Source organism: Cyanistes caeruleus, chromosome 13 (assembly GCF_971803275.1).
Source record: "Cyanistes caeruleus chromosome 13, bCyaCae1.hap1.1, whole genome shotgun sequence".
NCBI classification, from domain to species: Eukaryota; Metazoa; Chordata; class Aves; order Passeriformes; family Paridae; genus Cyanistes; species Cyanistes caeruleus.
Window position 1 is genome coordinate 14,231,458 of NC_141713.1, and position 21,267 is coordinate 14,252,724.

Sequence of the window (21,267 nt, forward strand, 5' to 3'; positions counted from 1 at the left end):
GTCCTCCTCCCCTTTCACTACTACAGCTTGGCTCCCAGTTAGCACACTAAAGTAGGAGAAACTCCACAGATAAGACATCTCTCTGACACACAAGAGCAAAGGCCAGGCAGAGACCAGAACACCTCATACATTTAATGTTGGCTGTGAAGCTCCTCCTGCCTGTCCTTGGCTCCAAAGAGTCGTCAGTGAGCTACAGGGGAACAACTGAGGATTCAAGGCAAGATTTATGTGACAGGGACAGGAATGGAGTCACCTGTGCCCTGAGATAATCATCTGGGCTTGCATCTGGAAAGCTCAAGGGAATATTATGGCTTTAAGAACAGAACAGCAAGGTTTTCAGTGAGAAGAAATTGTAATTGTCATTCAGAAGTAGAAGGAGAAATAAGTAAAGCACCCAGCAATGCTCACTTGAGAGCCTTTTGCTTCATGAGCAGGCAGCAGCACAAGGGAGGCCTGAAGGAACACTGGCAGAGGGTCTGGCTCTCTGGCCATGTGGTATGACTGTGACTAATTGCAAATGATTAACAACTTCAACTCTTATATATACTCTGGCTCACAGAAGCATATAGTGGTTAACACTGAAATGTCTACACATATTTACATGTGGCATCTAAAATACATCTTATATTTTGCATCTAAACAAATTTACCGCTTTGTGTATGATGAACCTGGTTTTCACGAGCACAGAACATATTTTAAATACTTGGCTCACCTGGGCTGTCAGATATCTTTCTGTAACTCTGGTTTTAATTATACTATTGGCCAACACCCCATAGTTCCAGAACATGTTTTATTCCCCCTAAGGTTTCTTGTAACAATTAGTCAAATCCCTATCTCTGCACAAGGTAAAAAAAAAAAAAAGAAGGTATGAGAGACATTAATGGCCCCAGTTTGGTCGGTACTGATAAAAAAATACTGCAAAATAGTGCTCCAGACAAGTAACAGTCGTTCTTTCTAATTTTTTTTTCCTTTACTCAAGGCAATTTAATTTGTATATTAATGGATTCTGGTTATTCACTATCTTTAATTCACCCACAGTGGAATCTGATGATTTCAAATACCCGGAAGCTGAAGAACTCTGTAAACATGTTCTTGCTGCACTCTAGTTATGTCTAAACACACAATACAATTTTGCTGTACTATAAAACTATTATCAGTTTTACAATATCCCTGTTAGATAGGGATTATAACAATTCAGGTAGAGGAATGGCACACCATTAATTTTAGTCATCTCTCAAGCTATGCAGTGGAGCTATGACACAGCAAGTGCTACAGTCACTCCCAGTTCCTGTGTACCAGTGTTAACCATCCTCAAACACCAAACTTTCAATTAAACCATGGCAATAAGTAAATGCTATTTATATAAAGCTTGCAGCTTGACAGTTTTATAAATGAGTATGTGGGAAGCAATGTGAAATATAAACTGATAGTTAATATTTAAATCGCTGCTCATTTACACTTAAGGCAAGTTTCATTGCTGTTTGCAGAGAGTTTCAAAGTTCAGAATTCTGTGATTCACTTCAAGAACTTTTATAAATAACACCCTATTATAAGGGGAAAAAAAACCCCAATTTGTGATGAATAAAACTTTCTCCCAGGAGAAAATAATGTTTTTTACAGACAGTGTTAATTTTCCACTTGTAGAAAGAACGGGTTCTTTGGTCTGTTTTAAGAAAGCAAAAGGAAGGGGAATGCTTCTGTCCCAGATGCTTAACCTTACAGAATTTATCCAGAAAAGGCAGGAAATGGATTGTACATAGGATAATCTGCAGTTAGAAATAACAATGCTTTTGTAATGTCATCATTCACCCGGGGATGGTTGGGCACTGAAGAGGCTCCCCAGGGAAGTGGTCACACCACCAAGCCTGCCAGAGTTCCAGAAGCATTTGGACATTGCTCTCAGACCCATGGGGACTCCTGGGGTAGTTCTGTGCAGGGCCAGGAGCTGGACTTGATGATCCAGTTGGTCCCTCCAGCTCAGGATATTCCATGATTCCATGATCATATACTTCAACTAGTGATAGATTATGCCATGCACATAAACATGCCTTGTTATAAAGACTTAATTCCACCAGTAATGCAAGCACCAATTTAAACAAGCATACTCCTTTTTCCTAGTGAATTTTGATTCCATTTCTATGAGGCACTCCAGACAGACAGGGCATGGATGCCTTTGGCACAAATGAAGAGAGAGAAGCACACTGAAGTCCTGCATGTATTCCCAGAATTTCTTCACCACTCTGCCTTGGCTCTCCACCCACAAAATGCTTTTCTAAGAGCCTACTCCAAGTTTTCCACATGTACCTACCAGGCACCTTAATGAAACTGGGGAGCTCACAGCTTATCACCACAGCTTGGAATGAATCTGGATTCCTTTTGTTAGTTCCTGATCATTAAAGTAATGAAGAGGAGATTGAGAAGCAGAGCTATGGTAAATATTTTACCAAACTTTATTTCAATCCTATTTTGTTTCAATTTAATGGAATTTTCCTAAAGGAGGACTCTCTAGAATCATGTGGCTCTAGCAAGATGTTCAAAGAGGAAAAAATCAAATCTTACCTGGCTGTCATCTTCTTCCCACTTGCTTTGTGTCTCAGCCCCATCTTTGACAAGGAGATTCTAGTTTTTTTCATGGTCCCTGTGGAAGAAATTGGATGCATTGAAAATATCTCAATAATGCTCACTGGTTTATGAATTACAGGAGTATATTTCCTAAATTATTAACCTGAGTATGTGCTAACACCAACAATAAGATGCTCTATGAATTCCCAGATGGGATTAAAACAAAAAAGGGAAAAGAACCCTGAAACCAGCAGTTCTGCAATTACTTACTTTCCTAACATAACAAACATCACTAAAGTTTAACCCAAATTCAGTTAATCCTTTCACTAAAGATAAGCCATATTAGCTAAGCAGATACCAGTTCAACTCAAAAAGGGAAAACAAATTGAATATAAACATAAAAAGAACCAACACTAATAAAGCCAATGCTTCAAGAGAGCAACTCTGTCTCTTCCGTTCCTGTCCTTAATTCTAAAACCCAATCAATCTCCCTCAGGTAGGAAACCTTTCAGCATCCTGCCCTTTATCACCTGGGCGCTTCCACATTCACAGAACAACTCTATTTTTCCCTCCTCCTGAAGGAATCCTGTCACTTCCTCTTCAAAACTGGGAAAATGCTTCAATGAAACTGGAATTTGGGGCTGAGTCTGGCAATACAAATGCACCAACCACACAAACTGTACGCCAGGATTAAAAGGCAGGAGCAAACGTAGAGCAGCTCAGGACCTGTGTGAGGCACAGAAGGATTTCCTGGGCTGCCAGCTCCAGGACAGGTGAGCAGTGAGCAGCAGAGTGTCCCTGCCAGGCTGAGCAGTGAACACCAGGGTGATGCTGCCAGGTCTCTGTCACCAGAGAGCCCTGAGCTCTCAGCCCCAGGCGGTGCCTGGCTTCCCCAGTGCCTGCTCAGCTGAGCTCCCTCTGCCAGGGAAAGCTGGGGAAACCGGCCTTGTAACACTTCCAACTGTGCATTTCTGGACTTGGACATTCACACCTTCAAAATCAACAGCTTCAATGTGCCTTCAATGCCACAACAGCTGAACTTGAAAAATTAAAATTAGTACCAATGGTAGGATAAAATTTTCCAATGCAGTTTTGCAATTTATTATTTATTTTATTGGTAAGATTAAAATGCAGCTACCTGCTTAGAAAACCCACTTTTAGGCATTCAGCTTTAAGACTGAAGCTCTCAGCTGATCAGGATCTCTTCAACAAGTATGACATAGGCTCTAAATCACTGCAGGGCTTTTAAAAAATGTACTAATATTTTCTTATGATCGTCATCATGAAAGCATTGACATTTTTGCATTATAAAAATCAGTACCACAGACAATTCATCAACAAACAGATAAATTAAATTATTACTCAAAATATTCAAGCCATCTCAGTTACTTACAGCCTGGCATTAGCAATGTCATTGTTGCCTCTGACCTGCCACATTGCATTATCTTCATAATTAACCAGGAATCCAGAAGAACAATTTTGACCATGATAAAAAGATAGTCTTGAATTACAGCCACTAAAGAGACCCATGGAATTTTTATTTATGCATTCCAAAAGATTTAATAGGAGAAACAGCTTCAATTAAAAATTAAGATTTACTTATGTAAATTAGCAAAAGCAGAAACACAGTTTTAGGTAAGTAGATATTCTATGTAGAGAGCGAAACCAGACAAATGCCTGAAAGTTTGGTTTCATTAAAAGGTATCGGGATATCCAAACATCTGTAGCTAAAAATGAACTTGAAATGTGAAAATAGAAAGCTGCTGTAAGGTTCTTTTTTTATTTGCTTGGCTCAGGTAACCGTGATAATTTTTATCATGCTCTCATAGCATAGCAAACAGATCAAACTCTAGACCAATCTGAACTAGCAAGATGTGCAGAAAAAGATACTCCTTGAGCTGTGTGAGGCAAAATTCTCTCTGAACATAAAAAGACATTCCAAATATGTTGGTCTAGTTGGTAGGCAAATTTTAAGTCAGATTTTAACTTTATTTTTATAATATTTTTTTTTAAATTCTAATTAGTCATTAAAATAATCAGTGGTCTACAATTTCTCCCACAAAACAAATGCTTAAGCAAATACCTGAAAGCTTATCCAAGCTTGACAAATCCTCCTACCTAATTAAAGGCATTGAACAAACCAGACAGTTGCTTCCTCCCTCTCTGTCCCCATTCTCCCTTTTTTTATCCTCTCTGTCATAACAAAAAGACATTTTAGAAAAAAATTGTCCATAATAAATGTATGAACTATCTGTGGTCTTTTAAATCTAGTGCAAGAAAAATACACTGAAAGCAATTTGCATTCACTCATGACTAACAAAAACCCTTTTGATGTTACTGGAAAAGAGAGAAGTTTTATTTTGAGAGCTAACTATCACCAGAATCAAAGGCAGATCTAATAGTGGAAAAGTCTTCCCTCTGTGCGTGTCTGTTGTGGTTGTTCACCCCCAGCTGGCTCATGAAATGGTTCCTCACACATCTGTGCTGGGGCTGTTACTTGGTCTTACTCTGTCAGGTTCTCCAGTGCTGATGAATCACAGATGACCAAGGGCTGTGTTTCCTATATCCTACTTAAATATGTGATTACAAGACATTCATCCAGCCAAGTGCACCAGCCCCCATCTCTGGCTGATCAGCAGGGGCTCGTGCTGGGGGAGTGCTGGGCACTGGGGGCTTGAGCAGTGCTGTGTCCCTTCCCTGAGAGCAGTGTTCCCTGAGCCACGCTCCTGACACTGGGACACCCACCTCCACTCCTGGCTTTGCCGCTGATGTAGCGCGGAGACCGCCTGGGCTTTGAAACCAGCAATGGGCAGGGAGAAGTCCCGCTGACTGTGTCACAAACAATAACATCAGAAGCCCAGCTGGAAGAGGGATCTGCTACTCCCACACACTTGGCCATTCCTGCAAGCCTTAGGAGCCAGCAGGCACTTTCTGCCGCTCACATTTGCTGTGTTTGGGAAATCAGAGCACGGCTGCTCCGTGCTGCGCTGCCCATGCGGAAAAACACGGCCTCCATTCCTGAGCATGGCAAACCCACAACCCATCTTCAGCACTCCAGAAACACACCAATGGAATGTGTATTTCTAGAAGGGATTCCGATAAAACAGATCATATCTAGTGTTTTGAATTGTTTGTCGTGGATTTTCCATCAAACCCTATATTTAAAATAGTTTCAGTTCCTCCTCCAGAGCTCTTCACCAATGAAACAATCTAGCAGCTGCTCTGAGAGTTCCTTTGAGTCCAGTAAGGAATCTCATTTTGAAGATCTGCCTGTCTCTAAAGGATCCACAGCCTCCAAATATGCTTTGTTTTGAAACAAAAATTATTCATTTTTGTTTCCATTCTCTGAATGCTCCCATTTGCAACAGTTTCCATGAAGGATTGTCACCAGCTGGAGACAGCATTTTGCACCGAGCCATGACTGGCTGCCACTCCAGTGCTGAGAGCAATGAATTCCTCTCTGAATTCCTCTCTGGATTCCTCTTTGAATTTCTGCCTGTCTCCAGTGACTCACTGGGGCATTTGCCCTTTGTAGCCCTGCTGCTTCTCTCAGTGTGTTGTGCCAGTATAGAGGGGCAATTAGAGAAAGCACAAGATCTCATTTCAAATAGAGGATGATATGTGGTGTTTGTTGTTGCACAAGCTTGAAAAACATCAGCTTCATCAGTGATTGGTTAAAATAAATCATATAAAGACTGGACTGATGTCCTTAGTAGCAATACTGAGATTTTGCAGGAGAAGTTAGGAAGTGCTGGTTTTATGCAAGGCAAGAAATACAGTTTTGTGCAAGGTAAGAAATACAGCTGTAAATTTGTAACCCATGCATTCCAAGACAAAATAAGAAAAAAACCTTTCTCCCCAAAGCCATATTAAAAATGTATGTCTCTGATGGACTGAAACTTAACCATTAGGATTCTAAAGGCCAAAATTCAGTATTCTCTAGCAGATGTAGCTAGACATGTAGCTAGCACCCTGACTAGTTTTCCTTTTAGAAATCTTGCCTGTATAAATTTGGCTCATCCCCTGCCTCAAATATAAGTCCAAAGTTTAAATGAATTTGCTCTCAGTTTTGCTACAACATTCTGTCTTTGAAAGGGGTTGAGCTTAGCTTTATGGTCAAAAGCCTTATTAGAATGGTCTTTTCAGACCCAGTGACCATTTTTGTGGAATATATGTTAGTTATTTAAATTGTAGCAGACGGCAATTTTTTCAGGAAAGAGAAATTTCTAGTGTGTTGCTTTAGGACAAGATAAATAAGGCTGATCTTCAGATGCTTATAGATGAGGATCTGTTAAAGCTGTAGGCTTAAAATGCAGATTTCCTGCCAACTTTAATTAGCTTCTCTGAACCCTAAATTATGTAGTTGTTTAAAATTAACCAGGGTGAAGAAAAGCAGTTTTGTCAACTTTCTGTTGCTCATACTCATCCAAAAAGATGGCAAAGCAACTCTGTAATGTGACTTGTATGTCAGTGAGAAATGAATGCCAAGCCCTGGAATTACAAAATGCATCAGAAGGACCTGACAGAGGTTGATATGAGAGGAACAATAATTCCTTATACAGAAATTAAAGTGCAAATGCGCTGAGCCTGATGTCAGTGAAAAAGTGTGATATTTCTTTAGACAGAGAGAAGCACCTGTAGGATAGAGATGCTGAGAAAGATCTATAGTTAAAGCATTTGAGATGTTTCATTCCCAGAAATACAGTGGTGCTGCCATTGTTGTTTAATATGCTCACACTTTAATGTGAGTGTATGCTAACAGTAATAAAAGACAAGTATGAATTTAGAAAAATGTTTGCATTACAGAAATGACCACAGGTCTTAGTCATTAGTTATGCAGTCATTAGGCAAATTTGACAAATCCTTATTATTCACATCTGAGCACTGTTCAGAAACACTCTCTGTAATTACTTTTTACAAAGTGGGAGGGCAGCAGCTTTGTTATTTTTAAACAACAGAATAGTCTGTGCTCTTCTTCATCCTTCCCAACAGATGACAATTTGGGGCATGGATCATTTTCTGGAAATCACACACACATACCGATGTAGGAACTAAGAATTTGGGGAAGACACTACTTTTGTGAACCTCTGTTCAAATTAGTCTGTAGAGAATATAAAGTTCAATCATAAAATTAACACTATTTCAGATGACTTATTCATTCTTCCATGGAAAACTCAACATCAAGACTACTTTCTACCTCCTGCAAGGAAGAACCACATAATATTTCAGGACATTTTACAGAAAAAAATCAAGCTTGTCACATGTATGTTCTCAATCCCTGAGACTACAAATTGGGCAAAGTAAACAACAGAGAATAACTAATAACATGGGATGCAATTACCAGGACTACCAAAAAAAAAAAAAAAAAAAAAAGGCAGCTAACAAATAAAGAGATCATTTAATCATTTAAAGAGGCATTTAACATGTACTGTTAGGTACCATTTAAAATCCTAGCCTATTTTACCTATTTCTGTAAAAAGAATGAAAATGAAGGAAAAGCAGAATATTTTCTGATATGGAGCCCCAGGTCATTGCAGCTACACAATAATTAGATCAAAGTCACAAATCAATCACTGTACATGGATACACTACAAGATGGTCACTTCTTCACTATCAGCCTCTTCTCAGGTTTATTTTCTCATCTTCTGTCACATCAGAAAGATGCACAATTTTGTTCATCTGCAAATCTCTTCAAAGGAAAAGAGGGTATTTCTCATAGTTCTGGGATATTATAAACCTTGGGCAACTGCAACTTCTTGTAATGACTGCATGAGTCATTCTGAATATTCTTCAGTCCCTGGCTCTTTTCACTGACCACCACATGAGATGAGCCTTGTAAACTGAACTAGGAGGATGGTCTTTGGGTATAAACAATCATCTTACAGTCATGATGGGGGTCTCTTCTATAGACACACTAATTCAGAATCCTGTAGCTGTTTCTCTAGTAGCCCTGTGTCTCTCTCAGACTCAAAATAGACCTGAAACAGCACTTGAGTGAAGCCTTTTGTACACTGACATATTTACTTCACTGCTTATCAGCTAAAGAAGCAATAGCACACCGGTACTGGATGTACACTATTACCACACATACTTTCTATACCTGACCTTGACATATGTGACATGATCTGTGCATGTTGTGTCCTTGAGCAATTGGTTATTCACAAACAGACACACACAATTGGCTGTCTCTAATTATATCCCATGTTTGTGAGAAACAAACAGACATTAAGGGCTTCTTTATACTGTGGCAAACATCCAACTGTGGAAGATGTGCTGGGAGACCCACAATGGTTCCTACAGCCTGTAACTGTAAAGTGAACTCACATTCATCACTGTGTCCAAGAAGTCATCATCTAGGGAGGGGAAACAGCTGCCTCCAAATCACCTGGCTGGATAGCAGAGAGAGAAGAATCAAAGCTCAGAGAGGAGTGGGTATTGTCTCTGGTGAGCTGCAGGCAAAGAAAGCCTTTGCTGGCCACAGACTGTACCACTTGCTTTTAAGTTGTAAACACCAAATTCCATAGAGATAACCAGTGCCATAAATAAAGGCTTTTAGAGGATTCAGTATACTGTTTTAAAATGTTTCTTTGCTAGTATCTACACAGTATCTATAAATGTTTGTGAAATTAACTTTTATTAGCCAGGATGTCTAGAGAAATCAGATAAGACCTTTTCCTTCCATTTGTATGCATGCACAGCAGAATCTCTGACTTGAAAAGTAAAACCTTTAGTAAGAATGCCCTTGATTGAACATGATTTAATCAAGGAGTTAAGGTGCTGATCGCTATTAAAGAATATCAAAAGAATTCCTGAAGTGCCTATAAAATTAATTTGCTAACATCAGATGAAAACAAGACTGCCACAAACAAAATAGAAATCAAGATTTATCAAAGAAATGGTTAAAAAAATATTATTTCCTCACTTACACTACAGGAATTTGGGGTTTCAGCACCATCCCTGGAAGGGTTTGCCTTTTGAGACCTTGGGCTGTGCACAGTGCTGACCCTGTTTTCATCGCAGAGGGCTGAGGCAGTTGTCAACAAAGCAAAGCGTAAAGCAAAAAAATGAGCCAACAGTAGAGGTCAGCCATGAACTGTAGATTTTCTCTCCCAATTTCTTGCCTGAACAATTCATGTTGTTTACTGAACACCCAAAAATATCTGGGGCACCTGTGCCAAAACAGCAGTGGATAACAGTAGAAGGAGGAAAGAAAATTACTCTTCTTTCCAAAATGAGACAAGGCAAAAATCCAGATACTAAGAGCACTGCCATGGAAAGGTTGAAGTACAAATGAATAACAACAATTGTTTTTTCTGTGAATAACACAGAGCTTCCCTAGCAACTCACTCTTGTCTGCTGGTCAAAAAGGTCAGTATCTCATGAAAAAAAAACCCAACTGAAACCCAAAAAACCACCAGCTATTACTTGGCTTTTGGAGAGTTAGCTTTACCACTTGCTGGTTTCTACTACCTCTTGGTAAAGTTGTCTGGCATGTTGGCTCATTTGAAAAGGGGAAGGTTTCAGTCGTACTCTGACAGCTGGAACACATGACGTCCCAGTTGCTAAACTACTCAGGTTGCCCCAAGATGCATCTGCTTTTGTGCTCAACATTTAAAAATACTTAAACAGTTGCTACATAAATTAGGTCAGTGCTTAAGCCAATACAGATAACCTGGATTTTTAAAGCCAAGAATTAACATGGGCTAAATAAACTGCTGCTTGCTGGCCATTTGAAAAACAAGCGCTTAGTTACCCCTTGCAAATGATGACATTTTTCAATAACATTCTTTTTAAAGTGCAGCTGCCTAGGACATTCATTTAATGTAGCAACTGGATTTGAAGGGCAGGGATTTGGACTGAAAGAAATAACTCATCCATGGTCTCAAAATTGCTCTTAGAGTTGCAGATGGGAAACAATCAACAAAATGAATTGAATTTTCTAGGCCTGCTTTCCAACTGTGGTTCATTATACCTGTACCAGGCAGGAGCTCAGCCACCGTTTTACTGTCACGTGTTTGTCAAGCACTAAACACAATGCCCCTCGGCCATGGCTTTTATTCCCATATCTAGACAAAACATCCAGCACCTGAGCCCCAAGCCCTGCATCTCTGCTGGCGTTTTAATAGCCACGTGTGCAACATCATTGTGGCCATTGTTCTCCCCCCAGATGTCACCTAAGCCAAGCCCTGCCCTGGTCCGTGCCCTGGCTGCCTTCCCCTTGTGCTGCCCTCCCCCGGCAGGGGTTATCCTGCCCGGGGCACTCTGCTGCCCTTCGGGCTGATTCACGCCTCCCACAATAGCAGCATGCTGCCGATGGTGGAGGAGAATGACCTGTGCCGGGGAGCGGTGGGGGGCTTGGGGGTGGCTGATGCCCTTTGGCTTTTGGGGCAGCGCGGGCAGGGTGTGCTGCCCGCGGGGGTCGGGCCGGCTCCCCTCCCCTGTCCTGCTGTCCCCCAGCAGCCGGTGCTCCCCTGTCCTGCTGTCCCCGAGCACCCCGCGGTGCCGCTGCGGGCTCGGGGAGGGCAGCGGCTGCGGGCGGGCGCGGCTGCCCGCCAGGGGAGGGGGCCGCCCCCGCTCTCGGCTCTATAATGCCGGGGCCCCTCGCCCAGCCGCACCGCATCGCTCCGGCTGCCGCAGCAGCGTGCCAGCGGCTCCGCTCCCTCCCCTCCGGCCCGGAGACACTCGAGGATTAGGGAAGGGAGGGAAATCCATCAGGCGAGAGGCAGGGCGGGGAGGCGGGCCGTCAGCATCCCTCCGCTCCGCTCCGCCCGGGCCGGCGGCGCCGTAGGGCGAGCTCCGGTACGGGCGCAGGAAGGGGCCGAGCTGCCGGAGGTGCCCGGGGCGCCGGCGGTTCCCAGCTGCTCCCAGCGGTTTCCAGCGGTTCCCAGCGGTTCCCAGCTGCTCCCAGCGGTTCCCAGCGGTTCCCAGCGGCTCCCAGCGGTTCCCGTCGGCGGCTCGGGGCTGGCGGGGCTCGGCGGCTGGAGAAGCCACCGCTGCAGTTGGCGTGTGCGTCCCTCGCGGTGCCGGCTCTCCCGGGATGGGCCTCCAGGAGCTGGCGGTGTGGCTGCTGGCAGCGGCGGGGCTCGTCCGCGGTGAGTGCTGCCGGCCCCGCGGGCACCCGGGGCGGGTGGGTCGGGCGGGGACGGCAGCCCCGGGTCCTCCCCGGCACGGCGGCTCTCCGGCCCCGGCCGGCCCCTTCTGCCCTCTCCCAGCCTCGCCGCTGCTGCGGGGCTCGCCCCCGTCCCGGGCCGCACTGTGGGCTGGCCAGAGCTGGGACCTGCCGGGAACGGACGCGGGAGAGGGACGGTGGGGATGGGAGAGCGAACTCTGTCGAGGGACTTAACGGTGGTTGTCCCAGAGCAGAGGCTGCGGCTTTTTGTGGGGGGAGTTGAGGACTAGAAAATTGGGAAGAGGGAAGTCCGTCTGGAGTGGGACAGGGAGGACTTACATCCAAAGCACCTGTTCCTACCCTGTCGCATATTCCCCTTCATTTGAAAACTGCCTCTGTCCCTGGTCTGCTCTGCTCCATTCATGTAGACCTGCTCCTTTTCTCCACAGAAAGACGGCAGAGTAAGCATCCTCCCTGGATTTTAAGCGTATAAAGGACATAAATCCCCAAATATTAGTATGTATAATGCTAATGTTAATGCAGTGGCTATCATCTCTGCCAGGAACCCTGTAACCCACTTTGTTTATAACAGCATGAGCAGAGAACAAAGCGGAGCGTACCTGCCCCGAAGAGTTCTCTGTCTGAAGCAGCCTGAGAGCAGTGTTCTAACCTGTGGCCATTTTTCTCCCATTGTTTTGCTGATGCCCTCTGCTGTATCTCTGTTCTGCTTTTCTGGTTATAGCTATGCCAGGACAGGTGTCCAGTCACAGGTACTGTATTTTCTCTTCGTTACTTCTTGCTGGACCGAAGGGTGTGCACATTGAGAAAGCATCGTTAGCATTTAGAACGTATCACTCCTGGCCAGTCAAGAAATGATCAAAGAGGTAATCCCCCTTACAGGCTGGGATGAACATCTGTGATTAGGATTTTGCTGTAATAGCTAATGAACTATTTGAAATACAGTGACATTTCTTTCTGGGAGTGCATCAGGTATAATAATAGATACATAATATATGATAGGAGTGAAAAAGCATGCCTGAGCTTTTTCTGATGTAGAATCCTTATTATTTATCTTTTTATTCCTGTGTCCAAAGAGTCCCTGCAAGGAGAGTTCCAAAGGAAGCTTTACAAGGAGCTGCTGAAAAATTACAATCCATTGGAACGACCAGTTGCAAATGATTCCCAGCCACTCACTGTGTATTTCACTCTCAGCCTCATGCAGATCATGGATGTGGTAAGTCTAACCTTCTAGGAAACTGTATCAAAGGGTGGATTTTTTTTCCTTCCTAGAAGGGACATCTGAGATAGCAAAGGAAGATTACAAGAAATTGGGAAGCACAACTAATTCAAGACACAATGCCAAATTTTGTCTGCATTTTTAAAAAATGAAACTTAGAACTACAATTTACCTCTTTCTTAGAGCTCTTGTCAGAAATTCCCAACATTTTTAGCAGTAGAAAATATTTCAAGAGGAGTTCAAAATACACACTCTGTCTTTCAAATCCTTAACTGTCCTTAGAACCAACAAGGAATATGGTCTGGGAGGGATCTGAAAAACCAAAGTTCTAAATTTCTGGTGGTCACTTAAGAGCTGCCTATTTTGGAAGATGGAGGAGAGAGGAAATCCTGGCCAAAATCCAAGTTATGTTATTTCCTTTGATATGCAGACAAGATTGCTACATTCTATACACTTAAATAGCTACTGTATTTACAGCCACATTTGATTGGTATATCAATAGATATTCCTGTGCTGTACTTGTACAATGCACTGTAGGATCTTTCTAGTTCAAATATGACTAATTTAAACTTCACTCAGTCATGGTGGCACAGAGATGCAACTAAGCATATGAGTGGGTTTACAGTATTTTATTTTACTGAATTCATCTAGCTCCAATAACTCATAAGGAAGTTAAAGTCTTAAAAATATACTTAACCTCAAAATTCCATTATCTTCCCATTAGATGCCTAAAGTTCAAGACATAGAGTTAATTTCTTTTGGAGTTGCTAAATTTAATGAAATGCTAAATAAAAATTAAATATTAAATGAAAGGAAAACATCCACAGATCACTAGCCAATCTGTGTGTAATCAATGACTGCCAGTCTTGGCTAATATGATTCAAAAGGCAGCTTTTGATCCTATGTGCCTTTCAAGAACCACCTCTCACGGTCAGTCAGAAACCTTAGTTTTTTGTACTGGCTGTTTAGTTACAGCTCATTCTGCTTGCCATAAAACTCACTGCATTTCTTTCTCTGAGATCTGGGAATGACAGCCAAAGCAAGAAACCAACCATGAAGTAAATTAGGCTTCACGCTATAAAACAAATGAGTTCTCTTCATTGTCAACAAGAAGCAAATGCTGGTGGGAATGGCCGCTACTTGCAATAACAATTACTGGTTTAACAAGCTAGAAACAAAACATGTCACCATCAAACTTTCCTGCAGTTTACATATTCACATTAATGGCTTCTCAGCTGATAGCCACTGAGCCTAATTGGGAGTTAGACCTCTCCAGAGCCAATCCATGAAATCCCTGCCAGAACAGATCGAGCCAGGCTGGATCCGGGTTGCTGCTATTCCTTAGGTGAAGGCTCTTCCATTCCACTCTGGCTTTGCTGACAGGAAAAGGGAGACAGTATTTGAAATCTTTTCAAAACACAGTGGATGTTTCCTACCTTCTATTTCTAGTTTTAACCTGTCCTATTAAAACTAGATATTTTCTACCCCCATGGTTGTAGATATGTTTTTGTTTTAATGATATTGCACACTAATATGCATGCTAGTATCAGCAGTATATAATGAGGGATCTGTAAGTGTCAATTGCCCCAGCTTAGTGGAGTTCACTAGAAAATAGAATTAATTAATTGTCTAATGAGAATGCAAGCTGGCATAGCAGCTTATACAAAATTTCTAAATGGGGAGGAAAAGCAGTGGCAACATGAGAAAAATGCAGTTTGGGGATGCATTACCCAAGAGGAGAGCTAGGAAACTAAGGCAGTGCTTTGAGAGGAAGTGGGAGTGCATAGTAGGCCTGAGATACAGCAAAAGAATTTGGAAGAGAGTTGGAATTTAGATGGATGAGGATGGGATGCAAAATTCAAAGTAAGAGGTTTGAAAGAGTGGACTTCAAAAAATAGAGACAAAGACTAAGGCATACCTTAGTGGAAGGAGAGGGAGAGGGGCTAATGAATGGTCATAGCTTCAGTACAATGGCAGCAAAAATAAAGAATAGGATGTGGAGAAGCTATTTATTTTTCTCTACTTTTCACCTCATGGAAACCCCTCAATCTGCACATAAAACTGGTCTTCTGCTTGTCTGGTATTTCAGTGCTGGCATGGAATCTTAACCTAACTGAGGCTTAGGAAAATTTCCAGAATATACATTTTTGAGAAACAGATTATTGAAATACAATGATATGACATGATTTCCACACTGGAAAAAAATTCAACCACAACATTTTAAAACATTGTATGGAGGTAAATACCTTCTAACAGCATTGTTTTCTCTTGTAACATCCATCCCAATAATAGTATTATAGGAGAATATTCAGCCACTGCCTATTGGTTTGGAGGGAACACTAGGAACAGACACAGCAGCAGTGCTGCTCCTACTCTGCTGCATCTCATACAGAATAGTGAATGGCACAGAAAAACAAATGCAGTGAGCACAAGGGTGAGAAGTTTGTGCCTAGCCTGGCATTTTTACAATGGACATATTCGTATCAACTGTAAGTTAATACAATTACGAGAAACGTATCAGAGGGTATTTCATCCCCAAAAGTCAGAAGATGAAGTCTTAGAAATTAAGTGGTCACACATTTAACTGCAAATGATTGTTTTGAGACACAAGCATGAAAGATTGGAATACACTGAGGTACAGAGTGATAGTTTGAACCCATTTTTTACTGCTATCTAAATGGGTAGAAAAATCACAACTTTATTTTAGTTTGGACAGGGCCTCTAGAGGTCATCTCGTCCACTCCCCTACTGCAAAGATGTCTTAAATGGATTATGTTACTCAGGACTGTGTCCAGTCAAGTGCTGACCACTTTGACAGCAAGTTTCCACAACCTTCCTGGGCAGTCAGTATTCAGCTACCATCTTGGTAGATTTTTCCTTACATCTAAGCATAACTTCCTATTTTTCAGCTTGGGAACAGTATTTAAAAAAAACAGTTATAGAAAAATGAAACAGCTTTTCTCTTTCAGGAAAATAATAATAAAAAAAGATACTTTTGGTGAAGTATTCTAGATTTCTTGACCATTTGCAGCAAGGTGTGTATATTTCTGAATAACAGCAGAAAGCTAGAGAATTAAATCTTGGTAAACCCACATGGCAGAACTCCTTCTTAGGGTTGCTGTCAATGTTTCACTCTCAATATACAAGTTTTTCAGTTTTCTGTCTGGAATCTAGAATTTTTACCAACTTTCTATGTGGAACTTGGGGCAGTACTTTGGGAGTGTCCTAAGCTGATCTCAGCCTTTGCTACTGGAAGAAATTTCTCTGAGTTTTGGAATTACCTCCCACAGCTTTGGCTTGCACTAGTGCCTCTCTGAGAGTTGCCTTATCCTTTCATGAGGGGTCAGTTCTCTACATGACCTGTACTTTGGCTTTAGATTAGGTTAAACTGCTCACAAAACTACCTGTGGTGGTTCTTCACTTAACATGTCATATATTGCAAAAACCACAAATGAGCTCTATCTCTGATTCAAGCTGCAAAACCTGGGAGAATGCTGGGTCAATACAATCTTAGTTTGTGATTTCTTCAACAAGACTCATGGTGACAGACTTTTGGTGGGTATGAGTGTGACCATTTTGGTCTACTTTGATTATAAATTAGTTTATTTTTTAGAATCAACATTTAGTAATTTATTTAAGAAAGTTGAATTAAGCTACTTATCTACATGAATATTCAAATTCTTACTTATGTTGCATAACACTATTTAGTCAGGAATCTTTCATGGTTCCTGAAGACACTTGCTGGCTAATTAAATCATTTACTACAAACAGTTTTTTGCTTATTTTCCAGTTTTTCCTGCTCCCTTTTTTTAAAATTTCTAGTTAAGGGAAAGAAAAGTGCTGAATAGTTGTTTGTATGTAGTGAGCAGCAGCAGAATCTCAAGGGAAATCCCGTTTCTTTAGGCTGTTCAACTCACTTGTGCAGACCAAAGGATAAATGAAAGCATGCAAACTTTTTTACATTTATCTGAACTTAGTCAAAGTTTGCTTATCTTACATTGCCCTTGGTTACTTGCATGACTTAGTTTTATATATTCAAGGGCTTTTGTCCTTGTTTTGTTTTACCCAGTGAAGTGATCCAGCTGACTACAATGACTTACATACAAGGCTTTGCAAAAACTCTGCATAAGGATCTGCAGTTCAGTATTTGCAACCCAATACCCTGCACCCACTGGGCAAGATAGTAATGTCAAATATCTTGAAATTTTGAAAAGAAAATTATGCTGTCATTCAGAGAAGCAGAACAGCTTCTGTAAAGAAACAGACTATAAAACAAACATCTTGCCTGCCAAAAAAGGTAGGGGGGGGAAAGAAAAAAAGAAATTTAAATCTGGAAAAACTAATAAAACAACCAAATCAAGAGGCTCATTAGAAAATGGTGCTAATGAAGTCTTAAGCTGTTTATCAGACCTCAGCAGTCTCTTTGCAAACAATGGCTGTGGCAGAAGCTCATCAAATCTGCATTATTCTTTTAATTTTAGCATTCATTTGTGTACTTTAGAAAATATCTCTACAAGCTATATTTTCTTCTCAGTTTGCTGCTTGAACTTTTTTCCCATCATACTGAAGAGAGAAACTGTTTACACTTTCATCTTGCAGCCATTTCCATTCCACCATAATTTATTCCTAGGAGTTTAGAAAACTGGAAAGGTGCTGGGATATGCCTTTTGATATTTTTGATTAGTTTAATACCATGAAAGTTACTGGATTATAACAGAAAACAGAGTATTATATTTTGCCATGAAATCTGAAGAACGGATCAGACAAGAGTCAAAAATATTTTGATAATTGATAATTGTCAAATTGATAATTGTTACTGCTTGTTAACAAGCAGACAACACCTCTCCCTACTCTACTGTGGAGAACTATTACTACACTAAGAGAAGCTGTAACCTTATTTCTGTGATATTTGTCCATCTTTCCTGTGTGTTTAAGTATGTTCTGGATTTTTTAATTCTTCTGTTAGCATTTTACCTAGTCTCCTCAAGCAGTGTTAGATCTGGAAAGATATTTTAAACACAGGAGAATGTGTAGGATGGAATGGGAAGCAATGAATGTACACTAATTAAAGGGAGTTTGCAGGAAGGAAAAAGGGACAGACTAAATGCTATAAAAAACCCTCCTGATAATAGTTCGCTCGAGGACATCAGAGATGCTCGCTGTAAGTGAAAATCAGAACTTCTGTTCTGCTTTCTGGTTCCACAGGAGAGATGTTTGGAACTTTTTTGTAATACGAATCATCTGGGGTTTTTCTGTTTGTGTGGGTATTCTTTCTAATAGGAGTAAAGTGAAGCAGTTTCTCAGACATTTTTCTTATTCATTTTGATATAAATAATCAGTTTGAATCATAAAAACCCAGTACCTCATAGTTTGTTTTCTAACTGCATTGGTATGGACACCCCATTAACTTAAAAAGTGACTAAACATCTACTTCTTTGTGGGTTGTGATGAAAAAGGCTTGTAACCTTCCTGTGAAAAGCATGGCTAAGGTGCTAGGAAACAAATTCCTCGGTGACACTGCTCTAGAGCACAGGGACACCACATAAAGCCTTCACATGTTACACAGGGCCTCTTACTAGAACAACAGAACCTGCAAAGTCACATCATCTAGTAATTATCAGTTTTCCTCAGTAATCAGCTAATGAAGCAAAATTACAGTGCAAGATTTAATTCCTGGGAGTCAGATCTGGATAATACTTGGTCTTATACAAAACTTTTAATTAACAGAAGTTTGGGACTGAAATGAATATACTCCTTGCAATATTCAGAGTTGTTCCTTTTTTAAAAAAAATACCATCACGTTCAAATACCAGACAACACAGGATGTCACTATCTGCTACACAAGTTCCCATGTTTTGTTATGGTCTGTGGTAATTTGTATGGAAAGATTGAAAGACCCGTATTCTTCTTCATAAATGTTCTTGTCCTTGGCCAGTGGAACACCAGTGACCTGCACTGGCCAAGGATCTGGCTCTGTGCAGTAAGCACTGGCAGAGCTTTTGCAGCCCCATGTGCCTGGTGGATGTTTCCCTGTTGCCGCGCCCCTGGGAGAGCAGCGGGCTCAGTGTGCGCGGTTTGGCCTCTGCTGGCACAGACCTGGTACACGCTCCCTGAACCTGCTGCTCCTTGGGAAGCCTCCTCTTCCATGCACAGGGAGATGGGAGCTGCCTCGCTTCCTCCTGGGCTCCATTTGCCTCAGACTGTAGCATCAACACGCACGAGAAGGGAGTTCAGATGCAGGTGGCTGCCCCTGCTGAACCCATTTCTTTTCTGGGAAGGCTTCTGGAAGTGCTGTGGGAGGATGCTGTGGGCTGGGTGAATTTTGTGGGGACAAGCAACTCCCAAGTAACCATCACGGCCTCAGCCCCACTACTGTGGTGTGATCTGTGTGGGTCTACAAGTTGGCAGGAATGTGCTGCAGCAATTTTGGGGACGATGGCAAGGGAAGCCAGGAAGTGCTGCTGAAGTGAAGTGATATTTCTGTTCCTGTCCTCTGTCTCTGCTCAGGGCTGCGCTCTCAGAGCCCTGCGGATACAGCGCTTGCTTTTCTCTCAGCAAATGCTATCAAAAGTTTCCAGTCATTTACAAATCTAATATTGCTGGCAGCAGTTGAACAAAGTACTGTCAATGGATTGGAAGCAAACAATTCTGTATCTCTGAACAGCATATTAACATAAATACATTCAAATGTTAATTACTTCAAATGTTAATTACTTCAAATTTAGATGATACAGATGTGAATTCTTCAGTTTCTCCTGAACTCTTCACCATATTCAGTAGCCTGAATAGATTACTAAACAATCCAACTGTTCTCAATCTAAATATATCTGTGAGTTACAAAAATGGGGAAGAAAGGAAGAAAGATTTCACAATGGGTAGGCAGTAGGGAACCTATTTGTATGAGCACTTATATAAAAAAAGATATCTTTTAAAATTCTCTTAGAATTTTAATTACTTAAACAATTTACTTTACTGTGTCAACCAATTCATTTTTAATTTATTCAGAATTAAAAGATTTATTTTCCAAGAATAACCAGAAGCAGCCTGAAGTAAATGTCTATTCAGATTTCATCTTTGCTTGTGCTTGCATTTTCATGCCTGTTACTGCAACTAGAATTGGATTTGTGTAAAGGGAAGGCTGGTAACCCTGGCTTCAACAACAGCTAACTGTGAAACACTAAGAGCATGGCATGAAGCCATGCTGCTGCTCAGTAGCAGCAAGATAAGAATATGATATTCATCCATCTCTCCCAAATCTTCTGGTAGTGATGTGAAGCCACGTTTGCATGGCTTCTTATCCTGTCTCCTCATTCCTTGTGTGCTCCTTATAAAAAACTCCCCTGAAGGGAAAATGATCAATAACCGTGTGCAGACTTGGGGGACCCACGCACATGTTTAATTATACAGCACTGCTACTTTGAACTTTTATTGGCTTGTTTTCTGTGTTCAGTCAGAAGTGTTTGCACATTCTGTGCTTGGCATCTCCTTAATTACTCTCAGTAACTTCACAGGTGTGCCCATTTAGGGGTTGGGAGGAAGGAAAGAGGCCTCTTTCTCCAAAACTACTAAATGCAAGAATGAGGACAGAAAAACTGATAAGCACTGACAGATCTCAAGAAATTCAGATGAGCATTTTTATGGATTTTGGAGTGCTCACTCCATCTCTGTCCCCACAGACAGATATAATCTTTTCATAGAGGAGAATTTGCTCTTTTGTGCAGTGGAAAAAGCAGCCTGAAGGACCGTGTAGGTGTTTCTGACATTTCAGTCGTGACGCTTGTTGCATTTGTGAAGAAACAGAGATATGGTTGATTTCCATCAAAGTATTCCTCTCATCTAAGCTCACAGTTTTTCAGTGCTTTTGTAAGTGATTCTCTACAGGCATATCAGAGAAGTGGGGGCAGTATGGTTTTTTGTGGAAAGCAAGCAAGGAAGGAAGACCCTTAAAAGAGAAGTCTTGAATGTACCCATCAGAGGATGTAGGGTAAGGAATAAGTAGAGTCTCTGTAATATGATTCATCTTATTGAATTATTGAAGTGTCTTAGCAATACTTCTGTGTCAAGTGTTGCAGAGACATTCAGCAGAATAAGCAATGCATTTTGTACTCTGCCCTTTCCCAGGAAGTTTTTTAATTGCCATGGTGATGCTGGATCCTAGATTGAACAGAGAACCCAAGACATCCAAGATAATGGGTAATGTTATACATCACAGGAATTTTGGAGCAACTCCTACTTGCTTAATTTTCCTATACTTGTGAAGATGGAGGTAGGATGTAGTGTAGTTAGAGAGACTCTCTGGGATGAATAATAGCACTTTGCTATCTGACCCTCTGAAGCTGTGTCCATTTGTAGTGCACAG

At 41.4% G+C, this 21,267-nt stretch overlaps 2 protein-coding genes across 8 annotated transcripts in view; one reads left to right on the plus strand and one right to left on the minus strand.

The window, feature by feature from the left end:
• The window catches only part of MYO1E (myosin IE), a 226,931-nt gene that overhangs the window by 104,090 nt on the left and 101,574 nt on the right, over window positions 1–21,267 (minus strand). For all 7 annotated transcript variants that reach the window (XR_015275809.1, XR_015275810.1, XR_015275811.1 and 4 more), the window contains exon 4: window positions 2,560–2,638. The gene's annotated coding sequence lies outside the window, so the exon portion shown is untranslated. The remainder of the gene's footprint in view (window positions 1–2,559; window positions 2,639–21,267) is intronic.
• CHRNA7 (cholinergic receptor nicotinic alpha 7 subunit) overlaps window positions 11,094–21,267 on the plus strand; it is a 38,918-nt gene continuing 28,744 nt past the window's right edge. The window contains exons 1-2 of the mRNA XM_086849034.1: window positions 11,094–11,654; window positions 12,766–12,905. Of these exons, the coding sequence (XP_086705160.1) occupies window positions 11,600–11,654; window positions 12,766–12,905 (195 nt within the window). The 5' untranslated portion in view covers window positions 11,094–11,599. The remainder of the gene's footprint in view (window positions 11,655–12,765; window positions 12,906–21,267) is intronic.